The following is a 13,890-nucleotide window of genomic DNA, read 5'->3' as shown; positions in this document are numbered from 1 at the left end:
AAATAAAAAATTAAGCATGTTCATTCACTCCAGAAAAGTTTCTTCTAAATTTCAGAGAAAGAAGCCCCAGTGTCTTTTGAAATGTTTGAAAACTTTTTAATGCAGCCTTTTTCACAGTAGACATTTTGACGTGTCACAGTAGGAAAAGCACAGGTGTAAATAATGAACTTTTAATGATAGCTAAATTCCATTTAGCTGCTTCAGGTTTGCGTTCTGGGTATTTTTCATTCTGGCTTACTGTCACTCCCTGAAAAGGAACCACAGTATAACAGTTAAATCTGTGCTTTCCCTCTCATTAGAAGATGGCCTACTTTCATTAAATACACTTATTCTCTCACCATGACCTCTTACTATGGCCCAGCCACCCCACTCACTATGGTGCTCCTTAAAGAATTGTGCACCTACATCATTACCTTAATTTCAAAGCAGTGCAACATTTACATTTTTATGCAATTTTAGCACATGATACACAAAATGCTGAAAACATATAAAAGTCCATCATATGATTATAACCTTAAGCATAGAAGCAACATTTCCCAGGAGGACCATGCTTTTTTTCCCTTTTTTTTTTATAAATTGATAGAAGCCCACATGATGCATCTCCCCTGGCTTGTTGAGATGGTTTTTAACATCTGCTTCTGGCTTGTTATTTATGTTAACCAATATAAACACTTTTAGATGTATAATTAAAGTGCTAGTTACACACACATGTGCGCATAAATACACCCACCGTTTTGCCAGGTCACGTTTCGCTTAGGTGAGGCGTTTCTTTTGATCATCATCATCATTAATAGCGACCATCAACTGAAAACGACGAAACCATAATGCTACAAAGAAACATGGAAATTATTTTTTCAACCAAGAGCTATGCAAACAGAATAAGTCAGCCATAGGGTTCTCTTGTGTATTTTATACTACACTTTTTTGTATCTATGACCTTTCAGTGGACCTTAGAACAGTATAAGGATAGAGGAAGATACCCAAGAAAGAATAAAGATGGGTTTCTGCCTGTACATGATATTTACCTTGACTTTGCATCAGCGCACTTTTAGTCCTCTCTGCTGATCTTCAGGAGACTGTGATGAAAAGCTTGTATAAGTCAGATATATTTGAGTTATCTTCACATCGGTCTTGTTTTGACTCTGACTGCTCTCTTCATTTGTTCCCCATCTGGAATGCCACTTCTTTAGCTCAGCTGTCGGGACCTCTCTAGGAGCATGTTAAAAATGTATTTCAACCCGCTGCTTGTATTTACATACACCACTTCCCCTTCAGATAAATCAGTAATCGTCCTAATCTGAAAACTTAGAAAAACTGAAATCTAGTTTATAAATTCAAATATATATTACAAAAGACTTTGATTTAAAAAAAAAAAAAAAAAAAAAAAGTCAGATAAATATTTTATGACGTGGAATGCTATTTTTGTCAACCACTCATCTTGTGTATGCTGAGAGTATGATTAGTAAATATTGTTTAGTTTGAATATGAGCGTGTGTTTGGAGGAGGGCCATGTCCAGGGCCAGAAATATACTAATGACATGGACTCCAGTGGTGTGTTTTACCAGCTCAACTGCTCTCATTAGATGAGAACCTCTGCGTAGCACAGCTCGCCTCATTAATGAAGCACAGCCATGTGCCGCTGCAGATACATGCACTCACTCGTTCAAGCACACACACCCGGGTCAAACAGACTGTGTGGGAGGACTCAGGGCTGTGTACACACACACACACACACACACACACACACACACACACACACACACACACACACACACACACACATGTACCCTACATCCTACTCACTGTCCTTCTACATATTTGCACTCACATATACTTTGAAGAATCACCATCTTGAATGCAAAGTGAACTTGGCCTGGTGGGGGGCACATTGTAGACCTCACTTCTCAGGCCTATCCAATCACTTTCACAAATCCTGTCCCTCCACAGATGTGTGTAAATGTGTTTGTGTTGCTTGTAGCCGTGTGTGTGCGTGTGTGTGTGTGCACCTGTGTGTGTGTTTCAGGGGCCCCTCCTGATTATAGCTGCTCCATAATTAACAGTGATCAGATTTGTTTTGTGGCATAAATGGTGCATGTGTAGAACATTAGGCCTGGCAAGTCTCATTTCACATTCAGCTCAAGGGCTCGGCAGCAGACGGGTCACGAGCTTCAGGGAGCACAATCACAAGCCTCGCTCCATATGGTCCTGCCTGCCGCATCCTCACCAGCGAGGGCCGCGAGTGCCAGACAAGTTCCCCCAAGAACCTAATCGTGTTCAGTAATTACCAAGACCGGCTTTTCTTTTTTTTTTCTCCTTCTCTCCCTCAGCCCCCCCCCCCCAGTCTTTTGCTCTTTTTTTCACTGCACCTGCATGCTCTCTTACTCTCTTTCAATCTCATGCACTCTCCTCGTCCGTTGCGTTCACTAAGCTCCTTGTAATATGTCTACATTTTCCCTTTTTATATCTTTGTTGCTTTACAGTCTCTTTTTTTTGTTTTTGTTTATTTTTTGTTAAACTTTTTGCTGGATGAAAATCAGGATGGATGAGAGAGATTTTGAGAGGAAAAACTCTGACACTCCCACATCAGTTAATTTCTAAATTGCTTTATGTGGCTGATGCCGAAAAACCCAGTCCGTCCTCCTGACTGCCTGGAAATTATAAATAATTGTAACAGATGCGCCAATATGGCCGGCCTCCAATAAACGAGGCCCCAGATAATTTGACCAACCCCGTTTGACAGGCCAATTTAATAAAACATGAACAAAATCTTCCTCACTAATAATTTATCATCCCCTCTCCTCCCCTTTGGTTAAAGTTGATTACCCTGGCAGTTAACAAGGTCACGCCCAGATGCCAGGTTTCTGATAATGCAATCAGGACTTGTTGGAAAAAAGGTGATGACATCCTGTGCGGTTTTCTTCACTACCTGGGCTCCCAGTACAGCACAGTTGTGAAGGCCTCTTTTTGTCAAAAGGCTTCAGTTTGATGTGTTGTGTTGATAGCAGCAGGTGAGGATGTTGTTTTAAGTGTTTCACACCTGTATATTAAGGATTTAAGAAAAGATAGGTGTGAATATGCAGTAAGGTGATGGAGTCAAGAGGGGTGAGTTTTGACATCAAGATAAACGGACCCAGCCTTCAACTAAGCTTACATAAAATGTATATACATGTCCATTGACATGTTTCTATAAAACTGAATGTATCCAGTTCCTTAAAGCTAGCAGACAAACACGCAATCATAAAGGGCCATATGAACTGTTTATGACAGCAGTGGTGACATTTAAGTGACATGGACATTATAAAGATCGGTATCTTTATCAGAATGCACATGTGTGGGTGTGTGCGTGCAACACAACCTCCTCCTCTGTGGGTGGTTCCCGCTCCTTTATCCTTGTCCCCCTCAGTTTGTTTTGGTAGACCCTGCTGTGTGCTGAGGTGTGCAGATGTTGCAAGACCCTGGCTAAAAGACACTGATAAATAGACGGGATATAATAGCACACACGCCACAATGCTGGAGGTGGTAGATACCTGTCCCACTTCCACATGACACATCTTTTTATTGACTTCAGCATACATTATTACTGTACCTTCCTTTTTTGTTGCGTTGCATCTGAGCTGGCAACATTTCATCATGTTTCAAATTACTGTTCTGCCATACACACAAACACTCATGTTGACACATGCAAGTTTATAGCATGTCCTAGAGTCTAGACAATGCAGCTAGTTTTCTGACATGTGCTTTAGCCAGTCCTCTTACGCCGGGCTCAGACTACAGGAGTTTTGAGTTGATTTAACCGTGATTCAACCCTCCAACGATCAGATCGGTGGTCCTGGGCCTTGGTCGGTACCGATGTCCAGCCCAGATTATCTGGTAGTGTGAGGGGTTTACAGATCCAGTCTTAAACCTCCGGAACTGCTCGCAAACAGGGCCGCTCCGATGATATCAAACATCGTCCAAATATTTATATGTATAAATATTTAATAGATATTTAGGAGTTTAAAACAGGATGATAACCGTCGACGGTGACGGTGTTGCCAAGAAACGATAAACATTCTAGCCCTCAAGGTTAATGATAGCAAGCATACTACTGTTACATATACTAAAACTGACTGAAAAATCTCATCTCCAGTTCTCGCTGAAGAATAGACAACCCGTGTCAACTGCGTCTCCCCAAACATTTTCTCGTCTAGACTCGTTTAGCCTTCTGCTCTTTGTTTTTACTCACTGCAGATTTGCTAATGTTACAAGAAGTTGTTGCACCACATGGAGATCATGTGCGATGAGATCACGTGAGGTGGTGCATTGCTCCCCGTTGCTCCCTCTAGAACAATAATGTTAACAATAGTAGAGTGTGATGTGCCATTATTTTCATATCTTGTAGTGTGTGCATATTTGAGATTAGGGAGAAGAACATCTGTGAAGTTTTTTGTTATGTGTGTGAGGAAACCAATTTCAAAATCGACTGTAAAACTAGTCCGAGCACGGCTTTACTGTAATTTTGGATTCACAGTTTGTCTGACTTATCTTGTGTTCTCCCCACCTATAAACCTGTCCTGCTCTACCTTTCTTGTGTTCTTTTGACATCTTTTGACATCCATTTGTTTTTCTCTCCTTACAGGCGGTGGTGTCAGAGCAGGCTGATGCCGCAGTTCAGAGGTCTAGCCCAGACTGTGACCAGGCCTCCACCCGAGGCTCAGACCCCAGGCCAGAGGACAAGACCCTTCAACGTAGATCCACCAGTTCCATCAGAAGACAGCAGGTAGATTAGCACACACTACTGCCAATTATATCAAAGACAGCGCATAGGGCTAACATGCCCACAATTATCCGTTACCACTTTGCTCAGATCACATCAAAGCCATAGAGGGGGGATATGAAGGAAATGGTCTGAGAATCATGTGATTTATCAGACCCTGCCTCTGCCAACCTTTGTCCTGAACTCCACAACACACACACAGATGCCCCTCCTACTGTGACCAGGCCGGCGTGTGCTGCTGGTTTCACGCATGCCTTGGGCTCAGGCACTGGCTAATTTACCGCTTCAGCAGTACATTATGAACAAGAAAGAAGCTTTTGATCTTCTCAGTATTCCACTCATAAGTTTGGCAGGACATGTTTCTAGATGGCCTCACTCACTGTAAAGCTGGCCTGGAGACACATTGTTTGATTTATACCGCTGTCCTCATTATAGCCTCAATGGAAGGGCTTCTGGTTTGGTAGTTTATACATGTAATGTAATTATTTTGTACAAAATAAATAAATAGTATTGATATCATTTGATGTGCTTCCCTTTTCTGGAGGCTCTGCTGTGTTTGCCCTAGGACACACACACATACACAATCTGTCTGTTGTGCACCTACAGTTAATTATTTAGAAATATGCCAATTTTGATCCTTGTGCTGATATTGTGAATCAGTGGGACTGTAATGCATTTTTCACACAATACATTTTTGATATCTTATTACACTGAATAAAAACATGAATCATAATAGGATTTTTTAAAGTATAAATCAGTGTTTAACATCATTCAGATGGATTGTCCTTTTCAAGAAGACACTAAACCTGCCTATCAAACTAGACCTACAGTTAGAATTCAGCATTTTGAACCTTTTCAGCACATTTACATACCTTCCATGAGTATAAAATGAGTGCTGATAGCAAAAATCTGTATTGATAGGACACTTAGTCCTACTCCTTCTCACCACATGGGCAGGGCATGGCACATTATTTCAGAGATGACACAAAAAGTCCATAAATAAGATTGTTTCTGTCACACATGTACATGCCTGAGCTTCACTTGATGTGATGCTATAGTCCTCTTTGCCCCTAACCCCACTATTGCAAACAAACATTTACAAATTAAATTCTAAGGCTGCAACATTATCATATAGCAGCGGCTCGGCAAACATTACTCAAACTCGGCAAACTTACTCAGTAATAGAAATTGTTTATAGAGTTTATAACTCAATTGCATGAAATTTAAGGTATAATTTCAGATTTAATTTTCACAGTTCAGTTTGTTTATGAACACTTTCTTGTATTTCCTGAGTGGTGACTACAAAGCTGTCATGTCAGGCCGCTGGGAGTGAACCAACATTCTTCACTCCTGCAGCCCACAGCCACGTGGCACAGTGGCATGTTCATCTCCTCAGCCAGTACTTGAATCATCCTCTCCTTCACTGAGTCAAAAGAGCTGTAAAATTGGTGTAAGCATCATATGAACTTCATAAATCAAGTTGCTGTTGTTAAAAAAATGAGAACATTTTGAACAGTTGTCGCTGCTGGCTGCTTAATATCCAAATATGATGATGCTCCAAATAAGCCATAAACCTGATATGCTTCATTACACACCATTTAAACAATAATTCCAAACTGCAAGGTCAAAAGCTGATGAAATGAGCCTTCTGTGCAGCCCACTGCTACCACCTAGGACACAATTTGCAGCTCTTTCAGTAAGTGCCTAAAGTGAAATGTGATTATTGGCTGAGGCGACAAGCAGTTCACAGTGGTACATGGCTCGCAGTTTGCTACATACAGTGGGTGTCAAACTGATGCTGGCCATTTTGTAAAAGACAGGTGCTTTGTTTTTGTCTCCAAAAGAAATAGAAGTATGTTTTTTCTGAATTTGAGTGAAGAAAGTTCATTTTAAACTAGGAAAACTGATTTGAAAGCATGAATAGCTTATAATTGATTAATTAAACTGAAGTTTATTATTATTAATTTGATTCAAAACCATTTAGAGTTTTGCTAAATAATTATCTCACAAATTACTGGTTTATTTCAGTGGTTCACTATAAGCATAGGTTTGATTCAAAAAGTTTGCACAGTATCCTCTTCACTTGTTTTTGAGCTTGCTTCCTTGAAGGAACTACTCCACACCATGTTGTTCACCCACTACATTCAGTTCTCAGGTTACTGGCTCTTATATTAGTCAGCTGGTTACCAGTGTCTCTTGGTCTTTTGTGCTGCTTTTTATATATTTTATTTTGTATGTGTGATGCATTTGGTATAGATTTGCTTTGTAATTATGTGCGCACCCATGCGTTTGCATTGTTTGCATGTCAATGTGTGTTTGTCTATCTACAGTATCTATGCATCTTGTCCTGTGCTTGTGTGCATGTGTACAACATTTATATTCGCTCGGGAAAGTGAACAAGTTCAGCTTTGAGAGCTCCAGACACACACATGACACGCTGCTGCAATCATAAAGAAGCCCATTGATGACAGTGACCCCTCTCTCTGGGAGATGGAAAGAGAGAGAGGGTGGAGGGGCGGGGAAAGAGGAGGGAGGCAGTCGATGAAATGTTTCTTCTTTGCTCCACAGCCAGTGACACTGACCCCTCAGTAAATAAGAGTTTTACTCTTGCTTGCATAGAGACTCCGTTTAGATACCGGCCTCTCTCCTCATTCCCCTCTCACTGTATGCCCTCCGCCCCTCCATCTGCATTGCACTCTCATGTTTACAGAGCCATTACAGGGTGCGATGCACAGGTCAGGTCATGGCCGCCAACCAGCTGCCGAGCCGAGGTAGATGGTGGGCACATCTTTCTTTGCCTTGTGTTCTCTGCTTTTCATCTTTCAAGCCTGTCTTGTGGAACATTAACAACAATGTCACAACAAAATAGAGCTTCCCACACAAACAGAAGGCATTCATGTGTCTTCTGGACCTGCGGCAGACAGGCGTGCGACTGGACCAGAGAGAACATCTGCAGCAAATCTCAGTCATTTGTCAGTGTCAGTGTGTCATCTTCTTCTGTACCGCTTTAGACAAAACACACTGCAGTTTCTCCACTCTGGCTTTCACATACAGAGTAACCGTGCTGATAGAATATTTAGCTCATAAATGAATAAATTCTCCCCAAAATGTATTTCTACCTGAAAACCTATTTAGAATGAATCCTCAATAAGTCATACTTCATAGTTGGTCATCTTTACTTTTAATCCTAGGCATTTTAGTTGATTTGGATTCCCCTTTTGGCCCCTGTGTTTCCCCCATGTACATACAGGCTAAGCCAGTTGGCCTGCCACTCATCAGGAATATGCAGATCAATCTGCTAATTAGTTACATAGAGTCATTAAGGCTGAGTTAGAACACATGGTTGGCACCCATGCAGGCGTGATAGCAGAAGTGGGCACACCAGGTCACTGGAGTCAACTGTAGCCCCAGAGCACATTCCCAAACACACTTACATACAACACATTTTTGTCACAAGCAAACAATTTCACAAATACGCATGTTGTAGTGATGAAATGAGAATGTTGTCACTATCTACTGATGCTATTACTATTTTAGTAATATTTTTTAAACATTTTTGTGCAATTGTTATTAAATGTGCAATATTGGAAACTACCTCCTTACAGGTTTTCACTGTTTCACTGTTTACACACTGCAGTCCACAGTTTGTTTGGCTGCACTACAAACAAATATATAACTTTCTCTTCCTCTGTTGCAATGGAACACTGGTACCTGTTTTATTAAAACACACTTCCCTTTACCTCCAGCAACCACAGGTGTCACCAAATCAACCAGTGCAGAAACCTTAAGTTGTATAACTTTAACAGACAATACAGCTAGTAACAGCTATCAGAACACTTTTGAGGGAGGGGGCATATTGATCCACCACTATGATAAAATTAGTCACTCCACCACCACCACCCCCGCTTCCTCCTCCTGTACTCCTCATCCACTCCTGCCCAAGGACTGTTGTGTGTTTAGTCACATTGCATATTTTAGCCTGCCATCTGGTCAGCCCTGCCTAGCACCGCAGGGGGCCTCCTATCCTCTCATATTCATATTCCACTAGCATATTGTTCCCACTGCTTTTCTACAGCGCAGCCCCAGCAATTCTGTACTTCTTTATTTATTTCAACAGAAGAGGCTGGCTAGCAAACTGCACTCCCCCCCCCCCCCCCCCCCCCAATCGGCGGCTCATCCAGTTGTCCTATCAAGTGTAACCTGGAGGCCCCTGGTAGAGCAATTAGAGCGGCCTCCCTGCCCACCTCTTGTAATGAAGCCCAGCACATTCTGGAATCTATAGCCCCTTTAGTCTCCCCTAATGGGACATCATTATTGTCAAAGAAACAATGTAAATGGAAATGAACATACTCATTAGCCAGTCGCAGGGAGAAACCTTTGCCGCTCTCAGCTTGCAACTCCCGCTTCCAAACATACACATACACACACACAAAAGTGAGCCTCCTCCCTTTGGCTTCTGCGGACTGCTGCTCCAGCTTGCTTTATTCCTCTGGCAGCATGTTTATTTGAATGTGCATATGTGTGTACTGAAGAAGACAATGTGCATGTTTACTTCAAGGTGAGGGGGAAATGAAATGAACATGGATAATTCCATTATTGGCATTCACTCAGTGTTTCTAAAGATGTTAATTGTTACATGGGTTTGTGCCTGTATATGTAAGTGAAATGTGCTCAAGTTCTCACAACAGTACTTCTTTGCTTACCTGTCCCAGGGTGCACCTGTGCAGCGGTCCAGGTCTCTGTCCCCAGCCAGCAGTGTGGAGTTGGATAGTGGGAGGAGAAGAAGAGCACAACAGAGGATGCAAGACCTTGAGGAGCTGCTGCAATTGAAGGTAACTACTTTCTAAAATAGATGAATTCACATAACATCCCGTCCTTTTCTCTCATCAACGTGAAACTGTTTATGCCCCACTCTTCTTTAATGTTTGTCTTGTATTTCCTGCAGTCCACATCACCTTCCTTGCCTTTTCTGTCTTCATCTTGTGTCTCAGTTTTTCCACACTCACCAGTGGCTGTTGACTGATTTTGAAATACTTAAAGGTATTGTTAGCTGAATGGCTTAGTGGTGTCCAGCTGATAACCTGGAGCACTAGACATGCCTAATGGAGCTGCTTGTTGCTGCGGCTCCTATCTCACGTATGATTGCTGCTATCAGCTGCTGGGTTGCAGGAATGTCTGCAGCACTGTAGCAGTCACAGTCTCCAAAGGGTTCAATTGCACTACTGCTGCCACTGCCTCCTCCATTACCTTATTTTACAGTGCTTTACACACACACACACACACACACACTCACACACACACACACACACGTACACATATGTGAACACACACAAACAGAGTGTGCGTAGGCAGTGAAGCAGCAGGAGAGGAGCTGCTTTGGTGAAAATGGATGCAGCAGGGTTTTTTCCCTTAAACGAATCAGCTTTATTGGTCTTTTAACCTTCACATGCGCTATGACGTCTTTCTCCCACTATTCTTAAGTCCCATGTCTTTTTTCTCTCCCTCTCTCTCTCAAATTCACTGTAAGCTAAATACACTTAATTTTCACCTCTCCCCTATCTTTCTTTTAAGGTCTCCAAATTTGACTTTCTGTCTTTTATTTTATGTCAGCAAATTATATTTTCCACTGTTTTTCACTGGCATCGTCTTTTCTTATTTGGACTTTACCCTAAAGCTTGTTGCCTTTCTTTATCCTTTCCTTCTAGGCTGACCATTGAGGGAGTGATTATGCAGAGGTCATCTTCCTTTGAGCACAATCCCAGGAACACATTAGGCATCATTTTCTTGTCAGATCTGAAGTGTCTGAATTACATCACTGGCGGACACCTAGTCAGACAGTAATGCTCAATGTAGATTCAGACGACACGCATGAATGTCTTAGTTAATAGTGCCATTTACGTGTCTGCCGGTTGAGGGGCATTTAGAATAGGTATGCACAGAAAAAAGCATGATTGCCAACTCACATCTGTGACCAAATTAGTGAGGGCATTTGTTCAGATTGTGATTTAGTGGTTATGTCCTTTTCTTTGATCTGGCATTGAACAACATGCCCTCTATCAGCTGCAGTTGAGACCTTACCTCCAGCCTCTTATGGTACCGTATTTCATTCTGTCCAGTCCGTCGTTCTCAAGTTGATCCAATCCAGTTCTTTCCAACAGAATGCCTTTCAAAGTGGGTACGCCGGCCTGTACCATTGACACGTTGACCTTAGCAGCTAACAGCAGCAGACAAACAAACAATTCTCATAATAATGGCCTCTTCTTTTTTTTTTTTTTACTCCTTCCGCACACTTTCAAGTAAACAGTAGCTGTTGCTGTGTAATTATTTTTCAGCTTGAGAACGTCCACAGATGTGTATGCTGGCTGAGTAAGAGGGTGTATTGATCTGTGGGCAAGGGTCTGTGGCCTGATGACCAAAGCTGAGCTGCCCAGGGGAAGCTCTATAAGGAGCCTGGGAAGCCATGATGTGGCTAATGCCCTGCCACTTGCTGTATCCAGCCCCTCCATCAGTCAGCCTCAACTCTTCTGTGTCCTCCCCCAGCTCCTAGTTCCACCAGTTAACACTGCCCCGGTCTGGCCCCTTTCATTAGAGCCTTGTTTTTGAGAGGTTGGGGGCTGCTTGAAGCGGCTGAGGATGTCTTGCAGATGTCCTCTGTGAATAATCCGCACTAGGGAAAATCCATACTTGTCACATTGGCAGTGTGAATGTGTATCATGTGTGTGCGTACACCCGTTGTGTGTCTGGTGCATGTTTGTGTGCTGCCTCTGTTCTCTTTGTCCTTGTTAATAATAACAGGGCTGAGGGCTTGCATTTCCCTCTCTGCAGGGCAGCCGTGTCATATCAGCAGTAAACAAGCTTCTTCCCTTCAGAAAGCACTCGACAACTCTCCCTAGCCCTGGCCACTCAAGCAGAAACCTGTCCTGCGCTCTCCTTTTCACTTCCCCTTTTGCTTCGCTCTTTCTCTTTCTTCTCTTTCTAATTTCTCTGTTCTCTCTGTTTCTCCTTCCTCTGTTTTCATCAGCTGCCTCTCTCTCTTTTTCTTTTGCTCTCTTTCCACCTCTGTTTGTCCTGCCTGTTGAAAGTGTTTTCTCCATCGCCCTCGCTGTTAAGGTCAGTGTGATGGGGAGGAGGGGTGCCCCTGACAAGAAAAATCTATATGTTGTCTTCTCTTACTCCGTCTTTAAAGCAGGAGCCCAATCTTGCTGTGTTTTAATAGCTGTCAACAACAGTGTCAGCAACAATCCCACTGCTACAGCCCCCACCAACACAACATGTGCTGGTCATCAGTTGGTAACTCCAGTTTTCTGGTTAAAGAGTGTGTATGTGGTGTGTGCGTGTGCGTTTGCGTGTATGCCCGCTTGGTGTTCTGAGGCCCCATTGACTCGTCGTGTTAATGTCGTCCTTTAATGATGTCTCAGTTGCCCAGTGAGAGTGGAAGCACTTGTCAGGGAGAGAGGAGAAGAGAGAAAAGAATCTTAACCTGCTGGTTTCTGTCAGACAAAGGTGTTCCAGCTGTAGACCAGTTTAAATATTTAGACGGTGAGGGACGTTTCTCAGCTTCACTGCCACACCGCTGAGCCAGTGCACATGAAGCTGACTCCCCTATTCAATTAAGTTGTGTTTCACTTGACATGTACAACTTTTGAAAAAACAAAAAAAACAAATTTTGTCACTGTGTCTTACAGATGGAGGAGAATGAAGAGCTGAGGAAGGCTCATGATAAACGCCGTGAACGTCTGTGTCTGATTCAGACCAACTACAAGACAGTCAGAGACCAGCTGAAAGAGGTGGAAAAATCAAATGGCTTGTGAGTACACAGTTTAATGTTAAGCAACATACTCTTGTCACACAACACATTGGGAAAATATGATGCTACATACAATGCAAAGGTGAATTTGGTGTACACACAGTAGATGCTTAAAAGCCACACAACCTTCTGCATATATAAAACAACTTGGATAACTTCCAGTTTCTTCCAGCAGCTGTGAGTAAGAGACATTTCAAATCACATAACTCACCTTGCCTTATGTTAAAAGCCCTTGTGAAATGCTACAACCCTCTGAAACTGCTCACAAATAGTCTTAGGGCCTCATTGCTCCCCACATGTTGTCTGACAAGACCTGAGTGCTGGATTTGGGAAAATGGGTAAAATTCCTCCCTTTGCCTTTGAAAAGCTCAGAGGTTTTTAAGCCCAGTCAATTTGGGCCGTTTTGTGCCAAGTGTGTGCGCGCTTCTGCGTCTCTTCTCCCTTAGCGTTCATTAGGATGTGAGAACCAGAGGCTGGGGTGTCTGGTCCTGGGGTGCAAGGTGTTTGAGAAGGCCTGTGGAGGGAGGAGGGAAGACGGGGGGGGGGGGGCATTTCCTGCTTCAACCTGTTATCTTCACCAGAAACCACAGGATTTTTACACAAATTGTAAAATGTGCTGGCAAATGTCATTAATATAAGGGTCTTGTTGTTTCCATTGTCTCCCCCAGTCTTTTCCCACTTTTTCTGTCCCTTGTTCTCTCCTGCAGTGTCTTTGAGTCCATTTTAAAATGTAGCTAAAGGTGCATATGTTTGGTGGCCACGCGGGAGCAAAGTGTTGACCCCGTCAGCTGTTTTCTCTCAGGGTTAATTAAAGAAAACAGCAGTGCAATGTGAGCCCGTGTGAAAGTGGAGTGAGTGTGAGAGTGTGTTCAGCGCTAGGCTCGACTCGGCTCATGTCAGCTCAGCGCGGCTCAACAGCATGTGTCTGAGACAGTGGGAACAAAGACAGAGAGCTGTAGAGAGAGAAAACTCTCAGAGTCAACACCAGTTGTGCCTCTGTTATACATTTTAGCAGGTTATCAAAGAAATATTAGTGTTCTTTTGTACACTGCATGAAAACCTCGATTTGTGCAAGAAGAAAACATGTATGTTTCTGTAATGAGACCAACTGGGCTGTCGCTGTGAGTAAAGTGCTAAGAAGACCTAGAGCCTGAGTTTGTTGTCTCAGTGTCAGTGTATCTGTATTTCATGACTGATTTGACATGAAATTGATGCAATAGGCAGCTTTGCCCTTTTCAGTCAGAGCCCTCCATGGCACCAGCCAGTCACTCAATGTTATGATCCTGGCATTCATTTGGCATTAAGCTCCATCCTTAAATAGCTGTTA

General features: G+C 42.8%; 1 protein-coding gene across 1 annotated transcript in view; it reads left to right on the top strand.

The window, feature by feature from the left end:
• Nucleotides 1-13,890, top strand: part of cntln (centlein, centrosomal protein) — an 80,652-nt gene that overhangs the window by 17,742 nt on the left and 49,020 nt on the right. The window contains exons 10-12 of the mRNA XM_023428191.2: nt 4,619-4,759; nt 9,469-9,588; nt 12,442-12,563. Of these exons, the coding sequence (XP_023283959.1) occupies nt 4,619-4,759; nt 9,469-9,588; nt 12,442-12,563 (383 nt within the window). The remainder of the gene's footprint in view (nt 1-4,618; nt 4,760-9,468; nt 9,589-12,441; nt 12,564-13,890) is intronic.

The sequence above is a fragment of the Seriola lalandi genome, unplaced genomic scaffold, assembly GCF_002814215.2.
Source record: "Seriola lalandi dorsalis isolate HSWRI2012SDOR001 ecotype SW California unplaced genomic scaffold, Sedor1 jcf7180002054872, whole genome shotgun sequence".
NCBI classification, from domain to species: domain Eukaryota; kingdom Metazoa; phylum Chordata; class Actinopteri; order Carangiformes; family Carangidae; genus Seriola; species Seriola lalandi.
This window is presented reverse-complemented; position numbering and strand designations above follow the sequence as displayed.